We start from the raw sequence: 22,973 nt of genomic DNA on the forward strand, positions 1-22,973 counted from the left end.
ACTGACTCAGCATGTTTTTGAATGTGCCTTATTAGTTTTACACATGACTTACAAGTCCTTGTACGTATATGCGTTTATCTTAATAACTTGTATTCGCTGCTATGTTGCTGATTGTATGTCTACATCTCTTTGGTTCAAATAATACTAAAAAGGGGCTGTATTTGAACACATTCAATATCTCACACACAAAGGTTTCTGTTAAAGGTTTTATTTTCACAATAAAACAATCATACAATTAAACATAATGCAAAGGTGGCTCCACAAAGATAACAAATGGCAAAGGGACTACAAAGATTTGTCAAAGCTGTACTAAAGCACCATGATAAAAAAAAACATTAAGCAAAAAGGTGTTGACAGACTCTAGTTGGTCAGCAGGGAGATAAACCTAGCAAAAGCAAAACGCCTTAAAGAAAGACAGTTCTATGTAAAGTAATATGGTTTCTTGACATTCACGCCATATTCTGTGAGGGCAGGAGTCAGGTCCTCCATAGTCAGAGTGTACTTCTTATCCTATAAGTAGAGAAGAAGAAACACAAAACGTTATTACTTATCAGGAAGAACATTATTTCGCACATCGCCCAATCAAAATAATGTATGTGTGTATTACATTTAAAGCACATGTAAAATATAAAAGTAGCACTAACCTTTGTCTTACTCCTCGAGCTTCCTGAGGCAGTTCCCTTCATTTTACAGTATTGCAGCGCATCGTTGGCAATATCTGAGATAAACTTCTGAGAAGCAAGGGAGATCAAACGGATTCTAAAGAAATGAAAAAGAAAATCCTTATTGTGCTTTTAATTGTCTATACCCAGAAACTCAAATTAGAAACTAGTAAGTCAGATGCATCTTCCCTTCTCGTGTCCAAAAAAATAATTGCAGCAACCATCATAAAGGTGACAATACATGGTTGACTAGGCTGAAGAGTCTGTACTTTATGCTCATATGAATGGAATATAGGTTGTGGTACTGACTCTATATCAGTTTACAGGTAAACTGATATAGAGTTGATGTCCATGTGATAAAAGTCAGACAGTCAGTTTGTCTTAGTTTGTAAGATAGGTTTACAATATAATTATCATCTCAGCTTTCTTAAAATAAAAAAAGTAATACCAAAAAAAGCTTAATAGACCGATACATTGATTGCTTATATATAGTGACTCCACTTTATTTTCTGCCTGCCCTTCAACTCGAAAAACAGCACTACTAGCAGTCAACTCAAGATTTGAGGTAGCAGTTCTGCACAGAGTCATAATCATGACACTTACATTCTTGGATCGGAAGCCTCAAAGCCAGCCCGGTTGAGGTAGTAACCTGTAACTGCATCAGGAATCTGAGGGGAAAAAGAGCAGACTTCAGTTTGTGGTCAAACTTCATATAACCCACTTTAACTGCCAAGAACATTATTACTGTGTGTTGGTCATTCCGTGATGTTCAGAAAATTAACTTTATCTAGAACACTGGTACAGTCTCTGGCCACTGAAGAAACTAACTTAGCTACTGTCTAAGGAGGGGAGTGCCAGTTAAATAACATGTTTACCAAAGCTAGGAGCATATGAATTTGTCACGATTGCCAATTGAATATTGACAACTATTTTAATATTTGGATAGAGATAATGGGTTTGGTTGTGTGTGTGCTTATGTTTGTGTAAGTGCATCCGTCCTCAGCTCATATTGCATCCTACTTAACACAGCGCCATATATTGTTTCTGCTTATTTACGACTATGGTTAAGGGCGTCTTTAGGTTGCAGAAAAATAACAAACATTTGAAATAACTTTTCTATTGACCGTTTTATACCATTGTTGACACCTGACTCTTCATTTATTTTGATCTACGGACAGGGGCAGTGTTGTGATCCACAACTACTTCAGAGGCAAAAAAATAATTTCAGAAATCAGCTAGGGCTAAGAACATGCCTTACGTTTTCGTTTGCCGTACATATTTTTGACCTTTAATTTGGTATAAACTGATATAAATAAAAAAGATGGTTCTTATTTGAAACAGGATCATTTCATTACATTAATTGCATACCTGATATTTTATGATCAGCTAAAGTGAGGTATGCAATAAATAAATCCCCATTTTAATTATCATTGCCATGCCATTGTCCTTGACTGAAAAACTGCCTGGAGGGACAAAGGAGTGAGATCTGCTCTCTTCTGAGTAAAATGTTTTAATGATACCATTTGAACAAATTATTCAGGGCTGCTTGTGGCAATATAGGATTTAAAGGATTAATGTATCAATGTGATTGAATGCCTTGCTTTTTCAGTTATTTAACCTTCCTGTTGTCCTCGGGTCAAATTTGACACGTTTCCAAATGTTTTTATGTCGAGATATAGGTTTGTTCTATGTTCATGCCAGAGAAATAATATGTGCGCTTGTGTACTAAGTTTTTAATAAGAAAATAATTATGAACACTTTAATTAGGTCTTGGGTTTTATTCAAATGTATAGCATCTGCTGTCTTCTGGGGTCCATTTTCTCAGAAATGAGGTTTAATTTTGTGTAAACGAGGTCTAATGACCATAAAATAAAAAAAGAAGAGTACATCTTGTGGTGATAAGTCCTTATAAAGTTGGCTTAAAAAGGTGTAACACATATTTGGGTGGTTATATAAACTGTATACTATGTAGGATAAAAGTTGCACAGTTGATAGGAAGACAGCACAAGGCTTAACTTATTGGATAAGCCGGAATCAGACAGCCATTGGGATGTTTTATACAGAAACATGATTTCCCCTGAATATCTATTTAACATAATGATGATAATCAGTAACCGTGGCTTGTAAGAAAAACATGAAAATATGCAATATTTTTCATTTCTGGCCTCCTCCCACACCTCTCCCCTTACAGTGAGCCCAGCATTTAGTAAGCTGACTGAAACAACTTGACTTACCGTGGGAGTGTACTCCTCCAGCTGCATGAGGAAGTCTGCCAGCGGCATGGTGGGCAGAGCAGGCTTCACATCTCCATTGGTGATGCCGCCAGGAACATACACACCGTTAGAGACAGAGTCTGCTGATGGGGTCACCATGGCCGCAGAGGCTGAAGATGTAATACAGGTGTTTGGGATGGATTCATTAGAAATGAAAGCAACAAAATAATATACATAACGTGTGCATTTTTAAATAATTAGACAATACGGTCTTTACGTCCAGAAAAGGGTGTTTATCACTATCACCTAAAGAAAGGTTTGGGCTAAGTCCAAACCTTGTTGGAAAAGTAGTGCTTCAAAGACTCGAAAGATGACGCATAACTCCAAACATGACAGTGCATATTTAGTGACAGGCAAACATCTTCAGTAGAAATAACGTAGCTATCCTACTAAAATAAGTGGTGAGCGCAATAACATTGAGCTAGTAAAAGTAACATAATTACCATTACTCGTGAGCGAGGGGATGCTGCTGACGTTGGTTGTTGCATTGTCGTTTGCGATACAGTTATTTGAAGTTGAAGAAGTCGTGGAGGACACTCCAGTTGTGACAGATTGATTAACGTTGTCAATATTCATATTGATGTTACCGTTAGCTACCGCGCTAACCTTGGCTAGCTAGCACAGAGAAAACGTCCTAATATAGCCAACAGCGCAACCCCGTGCTATATAGCTCTAAGATTAGACTTTTAGAAAATACTTGTTGTGAAGTTAATGTATGAGGATGACACAGAGGATGTACAAATCACAGGATTAGGTGCTAGCTAACATCCGAAATGTTTGTAGCTGCAGAAAGCTGAGCTCACGCTGGCTGCAGAGCTAATAGCGTCACGTGACCCGGATCTGACGAAGGTAGTCGAAGATTCCCGAAGACCATCTAAAGTTACATTTTAGTTTTTGGGAGGATGAACAACGTCTCTCCTCGTTTGTTGCATTGTATGTGTATGTTGGGTCAGCACTTTTAACTAGGTAGGCAACTGTATAGCTAAAGCTTAAAGAGAGAGTGTAGTAACGTTAGTAAAAACCTCTTGAAGAAAAACTTTGATAACTGTGATAAGTAAACCTAAAAAAGAGGTTACACATATTTTGTCTTTTACAATCAATATGATTTTTTTCATTAAAAAAACAACGAAGCCTTTTTATATATTTGGTGGAAAATACTATCCCCATTATATCGTTATCAGAATTTGAGTCTTTGTGCAAGTACAACTTTAAAATCCATATGACCTGCACTGTCTTACCAAGACAGTGCAGAGGTTACACATATTTGCACTGTCTTACACATATTTGCACTGTCTTGGTAATATGGATTTTAAAGTTTTTTGCGGGGTCAAGAGTCGGAGAGATCAGTAAGCTTTGAGTTAATGATAATAACAATAATAATAAAACCTGTAAATCGTTAAAATAAATTAAATAGAACAAGAAGAGGAAATGTGTTAATCGCGTCTGACATTCAAAATACAAGATCTAAAATACAAAATCATAATACTCTGCAGATTGTATGTATCTACATGTTGCATTCGGAACATTTGTTGCAACAGCCATAGGGCGACGTGTTCAATTGTTCTCTATGGTGATCCATTGGGTTAAGCTGTTTGTTAAACAACGTTATTAATTAACTATTTTTAACGGAGAGCAATTATCGTATTGTAAACAAAGTGGAGAACGTGACATGACCACGCGTTCTCAATGACCCTCATGTGAAACCGACTGGTCTTCCCACTTAAATAAAACAGCAACTCCAGCTGCCTGGATCTTACAGATATCGTATTATATTAATGTCTAGATAATACCCACTCGTGTGCGTTCAACATTTGGAATGTTTCTTCAACCTTGCAACAACTGTACGTTTCCTAAAACAAGGAAATAATTGTTTACGAGCAGCATTGAATGCAACATAAAATGATCCTCGTGGACACTGCAGGGGGCGTTACGCAATTTTATGGTTGATATGCTGTCGGATTTTTTGTCCGAAGAAGTGAACCAGTGTTGTTGTAGGCCCAATCCCAAACCACTCCCTCGACCCTACCCCTCCGTGACGGAGTGAACTCCGTCTGTAGTCACACTCGCAGCTCAACGAGGCTCCCTCCTGTCAGATGTAGGGAGTAAACACAGCAGCAAGCTCGACCAAAAATGTAAATTGATAACTCAAATAAAACTCCAAACATCTTTCATTGTGTTCCTAAGTTAAAACATATGAGGTTATCATGAGGTTGTTAACATCGCAGTTTATCAGTGGATGTTTGCTGGAACTACTTGTAAACAGCGTGTTTCCTGACGGACACACACAGCGTTGAGCCGTCAGGTAGAGACCGGTCTCAAGTCAGCACCGCTGCAGACTCGCTGTTTGAGGGCTTGATAGCCCACTCCCCCTCCATGCTCCACACTCGTTGCTTTGGAACAGCCCTCAATATGGCGGACCCTCCGCGTGAACGCGCAAACGGAGGGGTATGGTGTAGGTGTAGGGGTAGGGTGTAGGGGGCGGTTTTGGAATCTGACAAGACCCCATGGACCAGACTCAGATGTGTTTGTAGCGGTTTGTAGTCGTGTCTCTGGACAACATAGGACCAACGCGGAAACAGAGGGGGTTTTGACAGCTGTATGGGACAAAACCGGTAGGCCTATTGAACCAAATTAAACCGATACATATATATATATTTAACCAGAAAAAACGGTTTTAATGAGCTAGCTCTCTACCTTTTAAATCTATTGTTTGACCAGCGTATTTTGAAGTCTGGTTTACAAACTTAACCTTGAAATGCATGCTATACTGGTCTATGTCTAACGAGCTGTGTAGTGAATACCAGATATGAGGAATGATGTTGCAGACGGGTGTAGACTGGATCAAGCTTGGACTGGTGAGTGTTTGTCACCTTACAACCATTACAAGCTTTGATGTGTGGTAAAGTTCACAGGCTGCCAGAATGACTTCCCCAGTCCGTCTCATCGTGGTGGGAGCTGGCTGTCGAGGAGAGATCTACTCCAGTTTTGGATCCATCCACCCCGAACGACTTAAGGTTAGGAGAGGACGCACTGCTGCCTTGTCTTGTTTAATAAGCAGTAATTTTTGTTTCTTTATTGATTAAAAAGCACAACGTTGCCTCATAATATCTCTGTGAGACAAATAAGCGAAGATGAGACCATGGACAACATATTAATGTAACAAACATTGTAAGTGCTATAGAAGCAATATGTCACAAATTCATACAAGTAAAACGTCATATATGTTGTCTGTTAGTACTTAAAGTACAATTTGATCCAGAAGCTATAGTTTTTTACTTTTTCCTACTGTATTACTTGACTAAATATCGGAGTATTTATTTTCTATGTTTAACAGAGTACTTATTTTATGTTCAGTTCATAAACTTAAACTCTTTCAGGTTGTTGGAGTAGCTGATCCAAGGAAATTTGCTCGCACTAAACTTCAACAGAAACACAACATTGTAGATGAAAACATATTTGAAGGTGAGCACTAAAAGATAAAATTGCATTTAATTGTTTATAATGATCTATCTTATAATACATCAGTGAATGACCTTTGTTTCAGATTGGCACACTATGGTTGAAAGAGAAAAGTTTGCAGATGCAGTGGCGATTTGTACTCCAGACCGCCTTCATAAAGTACATTTTAATGTATATTCTACTTTGTATTTTCTGTCTGAGTTATCTTGAATTGTTGTTATGGTATTTTTTGCTATTAATAAACCTGTTTGTGTTTCCCAGGAACCTGCTGTGGCTTTTGCCAAAAAGGGCTATCATGTTCTGCTGGAGAAACCAATGGCAGTGAGTGTCTTGTAAATAGACTTGAAGCATAACTCTAACCTAAGGTGTAATAATCCTAGAGAAGAATAGCATTACATCGTTTCCTGTTTGTTTGTAATTTTCTATTTTAATCAAAAGGGACCTTTTAAAAAAACATGCTACCATACATGTATACTGTATTTGGAATGACATGTCATGACATTTCTTGTCAAAAACATTGGAATATAATGTTTTTTTGTCAGCTTTTTAAATAAGAAATCTTTTTTCTTTCTTTTCTGTGATTGTGTTTGTGTTCATGTGACTTAAGACAACTGCTGAAGATTGCACAGCGATCGTGGAGGCTTGCACTCAGAGTGGCGTGATGCTGTCGGTGGGACACGTTCTCCGGTATGATCCCGTCATTCACCATATAAAGGTGAACGTTTCCCTTCACAATTTCTGTTTTTGAAAACATTTGCCAGTTGTTTCCCACCAGGCATGGCCAAAAGTTTTGGTTCAATTTGGGAACCTTAAAAATAAAACCTCTAATAGAGTTTTAGTAAGCTTTTAAATATGGTGTTTCAATGAGATAACACACTTTAGTGGTGAAGAAAATTCAAATTGGAGTTTTAACTTGATTGTTTTTTCTTTGCAGGAGCTGATAGATGCTGGAGCTATAGGTGATGTGATGCACATTCAGCACCTTGAGCCGGTAAGCCCATTCTTTAAACATTAACCATATTCCTGATGTTATAATAAATATGATTACCATCAAGGCATAACTCTTACAGATGAGTCTTGTCAACATCTTGTTCCAGGTTGGGTTTTGGCACTTTGCTCACTCATTTGTCCGGGGGAACTGGAGGAATGAAGAGGAGAGCTCTTTCGCTCTTTTGGCTAAATCCTGCCATGACATCGACCTAATACATCACTGGGCAGGAGCACGCAGGTAAACCATCAACTCCCTGCTCATCTAATTAAGCAAGTAAGATGTAGTAACACTTTTATCTGACCACAGTCTTTTTTAACAGGTGACGTGTAGGGCTGCTCGATTATGGCAAAAATCATAATCTCGATTATTTGGGTCAATAATTGATATCACGATTATTAAAAGTGATTATCTATTTACTTTGAAAACATCCATTTATTGAAAAAGAAATGTTGAACAGTATGTTTTTAACAGTTGATTACCCTGAACTTTAAGTATAATTCAACTGAAAAACCAATACAAATAAAATAAATAAATAATCGTTTTATTTAGATTATGTTGTTTTCATAATCGTTGCAAGCCAAAATCGTAATTGCGATTAAAATACGATTTAATTGAGCAGCCCTAGTGACGTGGTTGCTTCTGTGAGGTCATTCCTATTTTTCCTGTCATTCATGCATGATTAACCTTGCTGTTTGTACTTGGCAGGTGTTTGAAAGTTACATCATTTGGATCTGTCAGCCACTTCGGAAAAAAAGACAAGGTCTGTGTTCTCTTCACAGAATGTGGATACAAAGAAATAATCACTATCACAATAGAAACCAGTAGCCCCTGAATATTTGAACACTTGTTTTTAAAGATCTATAAACATTATGTGAAAAAGCAAATAACATTGCAACTTTTAAATCCTTTTTTAAGTTTCTGAGTTGTTTTTGTGTCACTAAGATGTATTCCATCTACAGTTCTCTGCATTATTTCAAAAGAAAAGGTCTTCACTATGCATGAATATAAAATGTGATGGGTGTTCTTTCTCAGCCAGCAGGTGCTGGGAATCGCTGCCTGGATTGTTCAATAGAAGCAGACTGTCCATACTCGGCACGCAAAATCTACATGGATAGAGTGAAACAGGTTTCAACCCCGTTACTCCCACCAACTCATTACATTTCTTTACCACACGTGAACATAATACTCTAAGCATGTTTTCATATGTTCTTTGTGTGTGTTTTAGGGTAACACTGGATGGCCTGTATCAGTTATTTGTCCGAACTCGTTCCCAGACATTGAGTCAGTGACTGAGGCCCTGGAGACTGGACCATATGGCCGCTGTGTTTACGAGTGTGACAATGATGTCTGCAGTAACCAGGTTAGAAAACACTCAACACCCACTCTTAATCTCCATAGCAATACATGCTCAACTATACCCATATTAACAACACGCTTTGTTGCTGATTAAATTAAACTTGGTGGTATCAACAGGGTTAGTACTTATTCTTCAAAGTGTGAAAAATGCTTGAATCTGAAAACCTTCTTTTTCACCTATACAGTCATTCATATAAAGCAGGGGTGTCCAAACTACGGTCCGGGGGCCGAATGCGGCCCGCAGGCCATTTTTAATCGGCCCTCAGCTAATTAAAAAATTATAATGAAATATGGCCCACAAATTAAACTTGTGCTTTTCTTAGATTGTACTTCTTAAATATATATGTACAAATATATTACACAGTAGTATTCATGTGTTAATAAGCCCACTTTTAAAATAAATTCAGTCAATTCATGAAAACATTTTCTAACAAATCTTAGTTGTTAAAAAAAAAGCTCAATAACTTATTTACATAACAATCTGGAAATAGAGCCTTCATATTTGTTCTTATTATAAGCAATCTGAAGCTTCTGTTTTAAGGAATGAGTTGCCAACAAGATAAATGAAACCCTATAGAGAGCTGTGAGGCTGTTTCTTTCTTAAAGCATATTCATGTATCATGCCTGATTTACCTACATGTTGCTAACTTATAACTTGACTTACGAGGCAATATAGCTCACCTCTATAAGTGGCCCAGCCGTTCTTATATTTTTCTGTATGTGGCCTTCTGTGAAAAATGTTTGGACACCCCTGATATAAAGCAAACGTCTTTGAATATCTTAAATGAAACAAGCACATCATCATATTTGATTGTTGTCTCCTGGCGTCTCACACTGGAATTAGCTGAGCATTAAAGAATAAAAACATACATCCAAATTACTACAAAAAACTGGTTGAATAAATTAAGTGACACTATTTATTGATTGCTATGGGTACAAAGAAAACCTCTAAACTTTTTCTCAAGTGTATTTGAAGTAACAATTATTAAGATGTGATGAAGGAGTCAGGACCTTTCTGGGTTAATGTAACTTGACATTTCTTGAATTGAATATCAGATTAAACCAGCTAACATGTTTCTAATGCAGCGTCTTTTCACCTTTTCTGTCTGCCTAGGTTGTTAACATGGAGTTTGAAGGGGGTCTGACGGCAGCCTTTTCCATGGTGGCGTTCACTGAGGAGATATGCAAGCGAAAAACTACTATCTATGGCAGCAAGGTGGGACTAGCAGAAATTAGAAAAGGGAAAAAATGCTAAAACTGAATTGTTGCTACAAAAATAATAGAAGTCAGCGAGAAAATGATAAATCATCTGCTGCCTCGCATAGTCATTCTACTTAACTAAAAGTGTTAAAGAAGGGGGTTATAATGAAAAAAAATCACTGCACTGTTGACCACAAGCTAATGGTGTGAAGTTTGTAGACACCCATATCATACTGTGAGCTCATACTCTGCTGCTAAGATGGATGCATCAGTTACATCACATTGTATAATGAACTGTGTCTTCACAGGGGGAGCTGTCATGTGACGGCCATGAGGTACGTGTGTTTGACTTCCTGACCCAAAGATCCACAAAGCACTCGCCGCTCAGTGGAGCCCCCAGGCGCTTCATGTCCATGAGTGGTCATGGTGGAGCAGACTACTACCTTATGGATGCCTTTGTTTCTGCTGTGGCTGTGAGTGCATCTTATACTATTTATTATGTTTAGTCTTGGCTTGCTATTGATTTGAATCTAACCTGTACCTTCAGGTGTTTTTGCCGACTAAGTGTTTACTGTATTTACATACAAATCCTGTATAGGACTTGGAAACCCTGAATGGATGGTTGATGTGTGTTTCTGTGTTTTTGTGAGGGCAGAACAATGATCCGTCCCTGATCCGCTCTGGTCCTGAGGAGACGCTGCTGAGCCACCTGCTGGTGTTTGAAGCTGAGCGCTCGCGGCTGGAGGGCCGGGTGGTGTACTGTGGGGACCTGGGCCACAGATAGACCACTGAAAAACTGATGAAACCTTAAAAATCAAACACTATAATGAAGCTTAGCGACACCTTTTATTCTTTCCTGCTTTTACCCAATCAGCTTACTACAGCTGTTCACTCTTTAAAGTTCGACCAATCATCTGAACCGAGGGCCAAATCGTGGACTGTAATGGGCCGGATTGTTTACTGTATGTTGCTCAGGGATTTTAATACTGTGTGTGTGTATGAACGTATGTGTGAACCTGTTCATCTTTTAATTATGAAGTATTATGCCAATCATTTTATAATTTGTTGTTTAGCATGTCATATTGTTATTATGATTAAATTATGTTAATGAAGTGTATTCTTATACTTTCTAGTAAAAAATGTAAAGTCTGTGTAATTTAAATTGCCTTTGAGTTGTTGTGATTGTTGCCTCTCTGTCGTACGCCTTTGTCAGTGTGTTTTAACATATTTTGTCGCCCGTCTATCTGTCACTTTAAATGGCATCTTAAAATGCTTTGGGCTTTAATGTCAAAAAACAAGGATTAAGAAAGAGCAAAGATACATTACTAAAGTGAAATACATTAATTTAATTCATAAGTACCACTGACTGTTAAGAAACTCACATTGATATACATAAACGCCACTACCTCCCCATCTTCCCCAAGTCAATAACTGATTTACAACATATTATGTCCATCTAAACATTCACTAAAGAAGCATACAATATAATAAAGCTTTTAAAAAATACAAATCCCAGCACAGACTTGTTTCCGCTGGCTCAGGAGCAGCATCGACTGACAACATCAGTCAGTCTTCTTTTTCCTCTGAGCCTGAGGGAAAAATAATAATAAACCTCTTTTGTCATTTACATTCAATAAACCTACTTAAATCAGCTATTGGATGAGAGCTTTAATATGGAATGATCAACCTACATAGACGGGTTACATTTTGTGACAGATATCATTCTTAATGTGTGTAACTGGATATTCATAACAACATCATTTTTAATTGTTACATTTTGAAGGAATTGAGAAGTATTTGAGTTACACTCGCCCTCTTTTTGACCAGTGTCAGTAGAACATCTCTCCTCACTGGCTCCTTTGCCTCCAACAGCACCGACTCCAAAAGGTCTGGATCCGCACTGAGATTGTAAATTCATACATTAAAACGATAATAATAGAAGAGAACAAGAGGTTTTCTGTGTTTATTGGCCTTTGATTAAGAAATATATATCATAAACGTTTTAGCTTCATGTCTGATACTTACACACTTATCTAGATTTTTCACCAGACTCAGGGACAGTTTCATTCCACAGGTCATAAGACTATTAAACACCTGAACTTTTGAAACAACATCCATAACATTCATCTGGCTGCAACTTAGAAATGATTTATCTAATATATCATATTCCAATCACTTGTATATAGACTCTTATTGCACTATTTCACTATTTTTCTTTTTGTATTTACTATTGTGTTGCACTGTTGGAGGAGCCTGGGACCAAATATTTTCATTGTCATAACTACACTGTAACTATGTACGTATGACTAATAAAAGCCTTGAACCTTGAGATTAAAACAACACCTACACAGGTGCAGGGGTCTCAGCAGCAGAGGGGGGTTTCACAGCTCTGGGGGTCTTTCCCAGGAGCTGCCCAGCGATGGTGCTCAGATTGTCAATGTCCTGGAGACGGGAAAGAATATTAATATGCAGAAGTCTTTCCGGTTGCCAGACTTCCATGCACCATTTACATTTCTTCATATTCACTTACCCACTGGTTTTTAACATTTTCCTGGAAATGGAGAAAGGACTGCAGAGAGAGAAGCTCATTGACTCTGTTCTCCACCTCTCTCAGGGATTCTGCAATGTTTTCCTCCTGTACTCCATCAGAGGAGCTCAACTGGTTGCAGATCTCAGAGCTGTCACCACTTATCTGAAGCAATGACTCGCAACCTAGTAAAAGTAGTTATGAGATTTTAAAAAGTACAATATATCTACAAGACTGTTGTAATGTTAATTCTATCTTCCACTGGTAGATGAAAGTGTCCTTTTTATACATTGTATGAGCTATTTACTACATTTGTCTATACTTATTCATGTGTACTATAGCTGATGACTGGCATGAAATGTACCCTACTTTTGTCCACTGGTTCTGTTTTCAAGATTACATCTACATTTAACACAGAGCACATTCACATGAATAAACAAATTATTTAACAGTACATGAACTCCAACTCAGTTTGTGTAATCCCACCCAATGTTATTGATTAGACAATACATGTGTTTTCTACTGAGAAAACACATGACACAAATTGCTAAACTCTATCAGCAGGGGGCGGCATTGGCTGCGACAAAATGTCTTTGGGCACTTAACTGAACCCCAATTAATCTCCATGGCATTGACAACACTTGTTTGTGAATGTTTAACTCTCCTGGTGAGAACTTTGTTTCTGTGTTGGTGAATGCTGACTCTAGGAAAGCACTATATACATTTCTGTTAGATAATGTCATGCAGGGTTGCCCTATGCAGTACCTTCTTTGAGCTGATCTAGGAGCTTTTCCATGAACTCAACGCGCGTTTGGAAACCTGCCAGCTGGTGCTCCATCACCTCTTGCTCGATGGAGACTTTAATCTGAAGAGCCTGATGCTGCTCCTGCTGCCGCTGTTTCTCAGCTACAAACATCTCTCTCTCATTGCAACGCTTTCAGACAAATACATAAAGACAGTGTACAACCGCAATTATATTTATTTTCTTCTTTTCTCCTTCTTAACAGTCATACACAAAGAAAAACCTACCTGAGAGATCTGCCTTTGAAGGGTCTCTGCTTCCTTTTGCTGATAGTTGACAAATTTCATTAAAGTGTAGGTCTTCTCCTCCACTATTGGAAATAAATCACAACATATTTCAATTGCTGTTAAAGAGGCACAATTGCCATTGCCCCTCTAATTGTTCTAATAAGGACTTACTTTGTAGGAAGTTCCTGACAAGTTTGTCCAGGTCACTTTCTTCTGTCACTTTGAGGATCTTTTTGATAGCATCCTCAAAATCTTCTGGACCCAATTCCTTAGAATCCAATTGTTTGTGCTTTACTGTAGGGACGAATATGAAACTTAGGAGAACCATATATTAAAATGTCCTTGCTTTAACTATAATACCCAATGGGGAAATATTTTACTAAAGTGTTGTTATAAACTGAATTAAGTAATTATATGTTGTGTGTATTGGGTTACAGATACATATATTGACTTACTAAAGGCATGTTATATTTAAAATGTAAAACATTGATTCCAAATGGAAAATCCATGAACATGAGCCAAAGAAGCTCAGCAGAGGCCTTGAATTACAGAAATGGAAATATGTGTCATTAAATACAAAACACTAATTGGATGTTAATACAAAGTTACTATAGAAAAATGTTCTTTTTGTTCAGACATTTGCGGGTCATACAGTAGCATATTTTGAACACAGGGTGTCATTAATTCATTTTATTAGTAGTTAATTAGTAGTATTTAGAATGCGTTTTAGGACTGAAAAATATCAGATTAGTGTGCAATATCAGAGCAATATTGACGAGGCATTTTTGTTTGCAAAACTGTGAATATTATATACGATACAGATTACAATCATCATTCAACTTTAAGTTCAAAAAGACAAAGGAAAATTATATTGATCCCTTCAAATGCATGACACAGTTTGGTCTCAGCTTAGAAAGGTGGCAAAACATATTTTTGTTCAAAGAATAAGATATAGACCCTACCCTTGTCCCAGCTGCGTGCAAAATCCTTTATGTCAAGGAAAATCTCAAAGTTGCAGTTTCGAGACATTTCCTTTTCCTGGTTGCTGTTCCGTTTGATGAACTGAGCCACATCCTTAGCATTCTGCTCCATCAGCATCCTCTGTCTTTCCTGAAACTTCACACTAGGTGTAGCCATAAATATACAACACATTGGAGAGTTATACATTGTGGATGTACTTTATCTTGAATCTAAGATGTTAGCTATCGAAAAATATTATAGTAAACTGTATCACTTTATAATGCATTTCTTTTTCATCTATTAGATATCAAGACATATAAGAACCTTTAAGGCTCAGCTGAATAAAGTGGAACGGCTTTGTAAGTACAATAGTCACCGTCAAAACAAATGCCTTTTCTTTCCTCTACCCGATGAGAACAAATATGAATATGCACTCTAACCTAACACAGTGTGTCATAATAAAGGCAAATCTATTTAAAATATATAAACTACATTGAGAGTGCTGCTAAATTGTTTACCTGGCATTAAAGCTTTCAGTGCATTTAGCCATCAGGCTACCAATATCCTTGCGAAGTGCATGCAGCTCCTGGATGACATAAAACAGAGATAGTTGTCTACATAATATTAAGACCCCATCACTGGCCCTCCCACATTAAACCATCTCAACAATTAACAGACTTCTGCAGAAATATACAACTGAAAAAAGCTCATTTAGGAACTGACTAATGTTAAGTGAATGTACCTTTCCCAGGCGAGATTGAACATGTAGGAACTGTTTCTTCTCCACCTGCATTATCTTCAGCTCATCCCTCAACTCTCCATTCCTGTTCATCGCTGTATTGAAGCGTTTTCCAGCCTAGAATAGAAATATACCTTAATTGTCTTTGTTAGTAACAGGTGTCAAGGTGGAATAACAAAACAAAAAAAATAGGACATATTGGTGAAACAATGTATTTATTTTTATAGTCAACTGAATTTGCTGTGTAACACTAACCCTGTGCAATTTGCTTTCCATGAAAAAAGTGTTTTTCAGAAAGTATTTCCCAGGTTTTATACTGAACAGTGTAGTTCCCCCACCAGTCTTCTGTTCCACCAACTTCCTCTCCCATTGTATGATCTTAAAACATTTCAAAATAAGTCAGGTGAATTGTGGTAAGAATATCAAGAGAATTTCACTGGTTGGCATTCTCTTAGTCTACTGAAAAACACACTTCACCTGTTCTTTCAAAGATGCCACTTTGCCTTTTTCTGCTTGCCACTCCTGCTCTATTTTGTCCCCACAGACCAACATGTCAGTGAGGTCATGAACAACACTAGCATCAGTCCAACGGGTAAACCTACTCTGAGAAAACCTAAGACTGCGTAAATGCTCTTCACGTTCCTCCAGTAGTCTCTGGATCTCTCGGCTGATCACACAGACACAAACAAATATTTATACACAGTGGTTGGAAAAACATGTGAAACAAGTTACACCTCCGGTTAACTTAAACAAAGAACTGATGCCTTACACATCTACATAAGTATCTTTTTTTGTATCATAAACTGCTGTTTTCACTTCTCACTCTTACTATTTAGGATCTACAGGGCAGGCTTTCCTGGCAAGGTTGACTTAACAAAGTTTCTTCCTTTGCACATGCCTTCCCCTTTAATTTATCTGGAAACACAGTATGATTAACAATTGTTTAGACTAAAAGAACACCATATTTAAAGATGATGCTAGTAAGCATGTGGCATCATATCTTTGTTAAATATATTGGCACAAATTGGTAAATAAAAAGGACACCACTTACTTGTCTCTGCAGATAAGGAACTGGGTTTTCTCAGTATATGCTTTCTTTGTTCCTTCTGCTTTGCGATACTGCTGCTGCAGTTTGTTCAGGTCTGTTTCAGCTGAAATATAAATATGATTTATTTAGCTATGTATTTTTCATAATATACAATAAATTAGGGTATTCGAACGGAGGTCGTTTTTTATTTTACAGTGATTGGTGTGAGACATAGGCCTACCTGGTTAATCTAGCAAGCTGTTATTTATTATGTGTAACATAGCAAGCAAATAGCATAACGTGATGTAGGCTATCATAAAGCTTCTAAGTGTTTTATTGATTACAACCGGAAATTGACAGTAAATAGTTACACAGTTACAAGATGTGTAGGCCTATATAACGAAGATCATCACTTACAATAATCCACCAGGGATAGACTCCTGCCGGCAGATGATCGCCGACTCATGATGAACTACGGTTATAAATCTGAAAAATAAAATAACAATTACGCTTTACCAGACTGCTAACTTCTTAAACGAGTTAGCATAACACTCATCTAGTTCACCTGGGTAGTTTATTAGTAAGTGAGCCTAACAAACACTTAACTAAATAAACACAATTACTTGTGTTACTAGTGTTAAAATGGTAAACATTACAATACTAGCATTAGCTAACTAACTAGCATTAACTGAATTAGCGTTAGCAGAATTTGGTGCATTGGCTTTACCCTTTATTCTGCAGTTAGATAAGTTAAATAACTAAAGATAGTTAATGTTAAAACAAGTTAAAACAATGTGATGGGGAGAAAATATAACGAGTCGTTATTTACCGTCTACGTTGGATAAGTAAATGAGCAACGTTTCGTTATGTGCAGCTCAAATGTACAACTGTTAACTGTTATTTTTTAATTCTAAGCTAGACGTTAGCGGTGACTTTGCTAAATAACATCAGACACAAAATAAAATACATGTAATTAATTGTTAATTAAACGTAACACCAGTTTGCCAGTTTAACACAAATAAGCACAGGCTGAGTTAGTATTTAAAATGAGCAATCCCTCAAGTCATTGATTGGTTTAAATGGCGCTTATGACTTAGCCTACTGCTAAAGTTGTTTTCAGATAGGCAATTTAGTTTTTTATCTGTTTATTGAATACATTTCAGTTTAACTTCAAAGATGCTCTGAATTTATTATATCATACAGTATTGGAAAACGCAACGTCCTTGCTGTAAATTAACTGTTGGCAGACTTGGCACCCATTTGATATTGTATTGTAGGTCTGAACTGGTTGAAGGAGCAGAGGATGGCTGCAGGTATCTTTTTCAGAAGCAACTGCCGCTCATTATTTTTTCAATACTTTTTAGTTTGTATTAAAAATGAAGTTCAATACAGTTTAAAACTGTTTTAAATACAATAATGCATCACACTCAGGTAAAAGAGCTGTACACTTTGATCAAATATCACATTCCATAATGGAGGGAGGTGTCCTTCTAAATTACCCTCTGAACATAACAGCAAGCCATTCTTGGACCTTGCAACACATTCAGGATGATGACTAATTTTGGAGTATGTCCCAGAGTCCATACTCCCCAATGGATCACGTTGTGTCGATGGTTTGACCGACACAGTTTAGTTATAAGACTGCTGTGGCAAGATGGGTGTGTAAAGAAAACTGAAGAAATGACGAAATGATTGAATCACAGAAAAACTTTGACCTGCTGCCAGGATGGGATTACAGCATTGGTGTGCATAGGCACTCCTTCAAAGCTTCTTGTTCCATTTGATGTCATTTCCCTGGTAATTATTTGAGCAATTCTTAAACAAACAACAAGAATGTAGTTTATGATTGGATGAAACCTAAATTAATAGTGGTAGCTTCTGTCTATATTTTTAAAAGTATCCTGTCTCTAAGAGGTTTTGTCCTCACAAGTACAGATCAAACACACACACAATATTCCAGATTGGCGACGTGCTCTTGAAGACAAGTTTGCAAACTGAGTCAGCAGCAACATTTTTGAATGACTCAACCAGTCCACCCCAGAGCCCTTTCGTTTCTCAGAGCCCTGCCCTCAACCCTCCCTCACACAAAGGCACGCACTGCCTTCATATACGTTCCGCCTTACCTCACCACAGCATCACTTCCTCGAATGTTATTAGCATAAAAACCAATAGCAATGCAGGAACATTTCCCAAGGAGTCTCCAGTGGTCAATATTATCGGAAAGGATCTATAAAGATTGATTTTGTATGATTTAATACATTGATTAAGTTGTTCTCACTATCTTTTACGCTTGAGGCTTTTTATTTTTCTGATTAAGCTATAGACTGATGACATGTTGTGGCAAGTTTTATGGTTAGTTTTCTGCAGAGTTGATAATCCTATGATCCTTAGAGTAATTTACTGCATGTATCAGTCATGTTGCCAGGAAGAGACTCCTACGTCTGCTTTGACATTTCTCGTGCTCTACTTTCTTTAAAATATGCTGGAGAGCTATTATATGTCACACTGCATTATTATCCCGCACAAGACAGGCATCTGTGAACAAGGAAGTGGAAGAGGAAAGCAAAGAGGGGAGCAGTAAAACGTAAAACATGTTGCAGTCTGGCTCTGCCTGTGACTCAACAGGAAATGATGGAGCAGGAGTAAGTAAGGTGAGAGAAGGATGGTGGGTGTGAGAGGAGAGATTGAAAGGAAAAAAAGCAGATGAATTTTGTAATGCCCAAGGACTGGGCTATTTCTAAGGAAAGGCAGACTACAGGCATCATTCCATAGTTTTCTAAGGAAATCTGTAAACCATGACTCTCCACAATTGAGTTATGACCCGCAGAAACACACACACACACACACACACACACACACACACACACACACACACACACACACACACACACACACACACACACACACACACACACACACACACACACTGTAAATAATCAGCCGTTGAACAGCAAGATTACCAAACATACTATAACAAAATAGTTTCCATTGCTCTGCTGAAAGGTGACCCTGTATGTTATGTGGTGATTCAAAAAGACTTTGACCTCTGAACAAAATGTGAACACTGTGAAGACAAGCAAATATTGACAGTGTCATCCTGTGACATCTGTTTAGCAAACATTATAATAACACACCCATATTTGGTAAGTGCAAACAAATGATATTTTTCACTTCGAGAGTTGCTTCTCAGAAGCGAAAAATCCTTAACCCTGATAATGTTTCCTTGTTTTGAAGTAAAATGCCTTTTTTTCTCATGTTTTCAGTCACTTATTTCAATTGAAACTTTTAATGAATCGGAGCTTAACTTCACAGGGCGGCGGAAGACCTCCTGCTGGGCCTGCAGACCCTCTCTCCACACTGAAATCAGGGGAAGGGAAGCTGCCTGCGCCTGCAGTGCTGCATCCTGGGTAAAGAATTGCTCTTTTCATGCTCAGCTCTCAGCCGTTTATTGTAGCTGTCATCATGAAATCAGATGTCACGGGTTTAAATCACTTTAATCCTTGCCACTTCCTCCCACTGACTCTCTTTTGTTTTTCTCAGTTGGTACCCTGGGAAAAAAAAGTATTTTTGCTTTCTTGTCATTTATAGGGATAGCACCACTACACATAAAACTGTGCTTGTGTATTTATGTGTGTGTTTTTCAACTCTCATCCCCTTATTAGCTGTAGCTACATTTGCAGGAAACATCAGTGGTATATACTGTTATGTGTGTCATTCATATCAATCAATTTAGCATAAGAGAAAAAGATTTCACAGGAAGTATTTTCTTTTGGCCCTCAGTGCAGTTCCTGATCTACCCAACAATCAAAGGCAGCACAGACATCTCTCTTCAGCCCGTCCTCCTCTTCCTCCCGGTGGTTCTTTGATAACTGAGCTGTCTCCTCACGGGATGAGGTCAAAGGTCGTGGTACGAAGCCCACTCAGACATTTGAGGAGCCTAATTTCTCCCTGACGCCTCCAACATGTCAGACCAAACCGCAGATCCATTGAATTTAAAAAGATTAAATGAAGGGTGTGTTTTTCAAATCACACACAACTCTGCAGACAGTAGCGATAAATGGCAGTGATTCAGAACTTAATCATACCTTTTCTAAACCTATTTATCCCTTATTTCCAAAAATGATTCATAAAAAAATACGTTGAGACCATACCCTCTGTATTGCAGACTCCTTTGAAATAAAAACATCAAACATGACCATTCCATGTCAGGCTGCAGGAAGTGGTGGGTGGTAACAAAGACGTGCAATTAAATCGTTTTCATAAGAATTTCTCTTTGTTTCAAGAACTGAAACGGATGACATCCTATTATATGTGAGCCTATTACAGATTTTACACCCACTACTATAAAACTCTATTTATTAGACACAATTTCCAACGTCTTGCACAAGGCTATAACTGAGTGTGAACTAATCATCCATTTAAAAATGTTTATCTAATGACCATAGCCGTGATACAAATATTTTTCAAACATGAGACAGGTCGACCGTGACTTTGAAAACAGCAGCAGGATTATATGTCTGCAGTCTAACGGGCTCTAATTACTATTACATGTTTGTACACAGCTGGTTCCTCCATAAGAGAATTCCCTGTGTCACCATGTCAGCACATCAACCTACACAAATGTATTTACCATAGGACACGTATGTTAACACCTACTTAGCTTATTTCCTTTTTCCAGCTAGAGACATTGCAAGATGGGTGGTGGGCAGACATTTCTTGCTTGATATTTCTCGTTTCAGGGGTTATCTGCTTTTCAGCATGTTGAAAGAGATGAATCTTGCTTGATATTTCAGAAGTTATTATCGCTGTTTGTTATCAACTTTTTCTCACTATTGATTCCTGATTTAATCTTGATGTTTCTTGTCTCTCAGCTCATAAATAAATCAAACAGCAGGCCTTGATTCTGGTCCGACTTTGATCATCAATCTTTCATTTTGTAGCAGCATGAGGGAGTTCCTTCAGAGCAATCCATCAAATCTTTGAAAAAGGAGGTGGGTGGGGGCTACAGATGTGGGAGGTGGGCTTCTGACTGCCCTGACAGCTGTGAGGGACGGAGGCCTCTCAGAGCAGGAAATGACTTGACCTCCCCTGTGGGAGACTGGCTCACCCCGACAACAACCCCCACAGCTTTGAGCATCCTGGGTCGTCCACCAGCGCCCACAGAGGGTTGCGGAGCCACAGCAGAGCAGAAAGGCTGCTGGTCCAGGTGGCAAAACGTTGAAATTTGGAAAGCGATTTTTCACCCCAACACAAGAAAACAGAACATATGAAAGGGACTGGGAGTATGTGAATTGCACTATTCTCCAAGGACATGTCTAACATTTGTTGAGTGCAGCAGTTTCACCTCTTTATGCCACACTGAAGTCCCACGTGATACCAGTCACTTTGCACGTTGCACAACAGGAAGTTGATCAAGCAGCTTATTTGCTAAAATGTATGAGTCTTCCTTTAAGCAAACAAGTTACGCTGGTGGAAGAGGAACAGGCGATGATTGCAGCAATAGAAGCACATCACTGTGGTGTATTTGTTTTGTGGGTTCGTGATTTACAGAAAGTATATAAGGCACTCCTCAATATATGACCCTATCAGGATTTTATTAGAACATTTAAACGGTGGAATCTTTTAGGACAGAAGGAAGGGAGGTCATAGGGTCATTGGGCATCTCTCTTATACTTTTATGAGCTGGTTATTTTATTCAGCGTTTTACAATATGTAATTTGATATTTGCCTGATGATTTATTTGGATTGTTACCACGGTAAAAAGATTATGTGGCAATGACTTGCACTCACTTCCCTGTTATTTTCTAGTAAATGGCCTTCTGTATTGTCCTTCTGCCTCTGCGTGGGTGTAGACAAACACAGACAGTGAACTCCTCTGTGACATCCAGGCTTCAAAACAAGTCACGATCCTCCATTACCGGGCTGCCAATTTTGTGCTTGTTCTTCTATACCAGTCAGATATTGTACTCATGCCAAGAGCCACCCACACACTGTCCGACTCCCACACAGGTCACACCAAAATTGTTTACTGCCTGATGAAGGGCAATTTCCCATACAGTCATCACACAAGGAAGATAACATGATTATTATTCTAATTGTGGACGTCTCTAGGCAATGTGGTTCTTTAACCTGAGGTTACTTTGTGTAGCTCATTGTTTGGTAAATTGGAAATCTGTTTGTCTGATTTATGAATATTAACGTACATTATCTATGAATCAATTAAAGGTCCTATGACATGGCCATTTCTACGGATCATAATTCCATTGTTGAGGTCTACTAGAATAGATTTACATTGTACAATGTTCCAAAATCACATTGGTTTTCTCATACAGCATCTCTGTATAATAAGTGTATTCACTCTCTGTCCTAAACGGCTTTTTAGAGCTCCTGCCCCCCCCCCCCCTATGAGCCCACTCTGTTCTGATGAGTCCACCACCGTTACAGCGGAACATCAGTGTGTATGTGTTCCAATGGCGTTTGTTAGCAACCAGAAACTGATACCAGTAATGACAAAAAGAAGAGAATGCTGCGTGGGGTCTGGGTGCAGTGTTGGCGGGACGTTGCGGGGCTCGCTGCTCTGCCCTTTGAGGCTCGAGGAGCGGACAGTGTGAGCTGGATTACTGGTGTAGTTTCCTGGTTGTTGCGTGGGGTCTGCAAGACAGCGAGACACTGCGGAACAGCCAGGCTGTGAGTGTGTGTGCGGAGATCCGCGGAGCCACGGCTGAGAAAAGATAAGGCTGAGTGAGTGTG

The 22,973-nt window shown here is 38.3% G+C and overlaps 3 protein-coding genes across 5 annotated transcripts; 1 reads left to right on the plus strand and 2 right to left on the minus strand.

Annotated features, from left to right (window-relative positions):
- Positions 1–192: 192 nt before the first annotated feature.
- taf10 (TAF10 RNA polymerase II, TATA box binding protein (TBP)-associated factor) lies at positions 193–3,787 on the minus strand. The gene is made up of 5 exons (XM_034087426.2): positions 3,379–3,787; positions 2,897–3,045; positions 1,266–1,330; positions 645–759; positions 193–510 (listed from the first exon to the last, which is right to left on the minus strand). Exons 1-5 carry the CDS (start codon positions 3,509–3,511, stop codon positions 421–423), a joined length of 552 nt encoding a protein of 183 aa, XP_033943317.1. The 5' UTR covers positions 3,512–3,787; the 3' UTR covers positions 193–420.
- Positions 3,788–5,052: 1,265 nt separating this feature from the next.
- Positions 5,053–11,178, plus strand: LOC117450044 (putative oxidoreductase YteT). 3 transcript variants are annotated; one of them, XM_034088031.2, is made up of 14 exons: positions 5,053–5,067; positions 5,848–5,949; positions 6,313–6,397; positions 6,480–6,553; positions 6,656–6,715; positions 7,002–7,109; positions 7,329–7,385; positions 7,492–7,622; positions 8,091–8,145; positions 8,418–8,510; positions 8,611–8,745; positions 9,856–9,957; positions 10,250–10,414; positions 10,597–11,178. In XM_034088031.2, exons 2-14 carry the CDS (start codon positions 5,857–5,859, stop codon positions 10,723–10,725), a joined length of 1,287 nt encoding a protein of 428 aa, XP_033943922.1. In that variant the 5' UTR covers positions 5,053–5,067; positions 5,848–5,856; the 3' UTR covers positions 10,726–11,178. The 3 variants fall into 3 exon arrangements, with proteins under 3 accessions (XP_033943922.1, XP_033943919.1, XP_033943921.1); XM_034088028.2 differs by lacking the exon at positions 5,053–5,067 and adding an exon at positions 5,231–5,547 and having other exon boundaries at positions 5,841–5,949; XM_034088030.2 differs by lacking the exon at positions 5,053–5,067 and adding an exon at positions 5,231–5,547.
- An 89-nt stretch (positions 11,179–11,267) lies between these two features.
- Positions 11,268–17,124, minus strand: LOC117450043 (outer dynein arm-docking complex subunit 1-like). The gene is made up of 15 exons (XM_034088027.1): positions 17,053–17,124; positions 16,641–16,709; positions 16,248–16,347; positions 15,674–15,863; positions 15,452–15,574; positions 15,200–15,313; positions 14,976–15,043; positions 14,460–14,620; positions 13,669–13,791; positions 13,498–13,580; positions 13,234–13,402; positions 12,472–12,653; positions 12,289–12,383; positions 11,754–11,841; positions 11,268–11,530 (listed from the first exon to the last, which is right to left on the minus strand). The coding sequence occupies exons 2-15, from the start codon at positions 16,687–16,689 to the stop codon at positions 11,504–11,506; spliced, it is 1,572 nt and encodes a 523-aa protein (XP_033943918.1). The 5' UTR covers positions 16,690–16,709; positions 17,053–17,124; the 3' UTR covers positions 11,268–11,503.
- Between the last annotated feature and the right edge of the window lie 5,849 nt (positions 17,125–22,973).

This window comes from Pseudochaenichthys georgianus, chromosome 7, assembly GCF_902827115.2.
Source record: "Pseudochaenichthys georgianus chromosome 7, fPseGeo1.2, whole genome shotgun sequence".
Taxonomy (NCBI): Eukaryota; Metazoa; Chordata; class Actinopteri; order Perciformes; family Channichthyidae; genus Pseudochaenichthys; species Pseudochaenichthys georgianus.

Excerpts from the sequence above, each read along its gene's own strand:
- taf10 (XM_034087426.2), bottom strand. The coding sequence starts at position 3,511 with ATGAATATTGACAACGTTAATCAATCTGTCACAACTGGAGTGTCCTCC. Across the intron at positions 3,046-3,378 it reads CCCCTCGCTCACGAGTAATG|CCTCTGCGGCCATGGTGACC; the intron begins GTAATTATGTTA and ends TTACATCTTCAG. Across the intron at positions 760-1,265 it reads GAGGCTTCCGATCCAAGAAT|AATCCGTTTGATCTCCCTTG; the intron begins GTAAGTGTCATG and ends TCATTTCTTTAG.
- LOC117450044 (XM_034088028.2), top strand. Across the intron at positions 6,554-6,655 it reads CTCCAGACCGCCTTCATAAA|GAACCTGCTGTGGCTTTTGC; the intron begins GTACATTTTAAT and ends TGTGTTTCCCAG. Across the intron at positions 10,415-10,596 it reads CCTTTGTTTCTGCTGTGGCT|AACAATGATCCGTCCCTGAT; the intron begins GTGAGTGCATCT and ends TTGTGAGGGCAG.
- LOC117450043 (XM_034088027.1), bottom strand. The coding sequence starts at position 16,689 with ATGAGTCGGCGATCATCTGCCGGCAGGAGTCTATCCCTGGTGGATTAT. Across the intron at positions 15,864-16,247 it reads TTCCTTATCTGCAGAGACAA|CCGAGAGATCCAGAGACTAC; the intron begins GTAAGTGGTGTC and ends CTGTGTGATCAG. Across the intron at positions 11,842-12,288 it reads GCTGAGACCCCTGCACCTGT|TGCGGATCCAGACCTTTTGG; the intron begins GTAGGTGTTGTT and ends TTACAATCTCAG.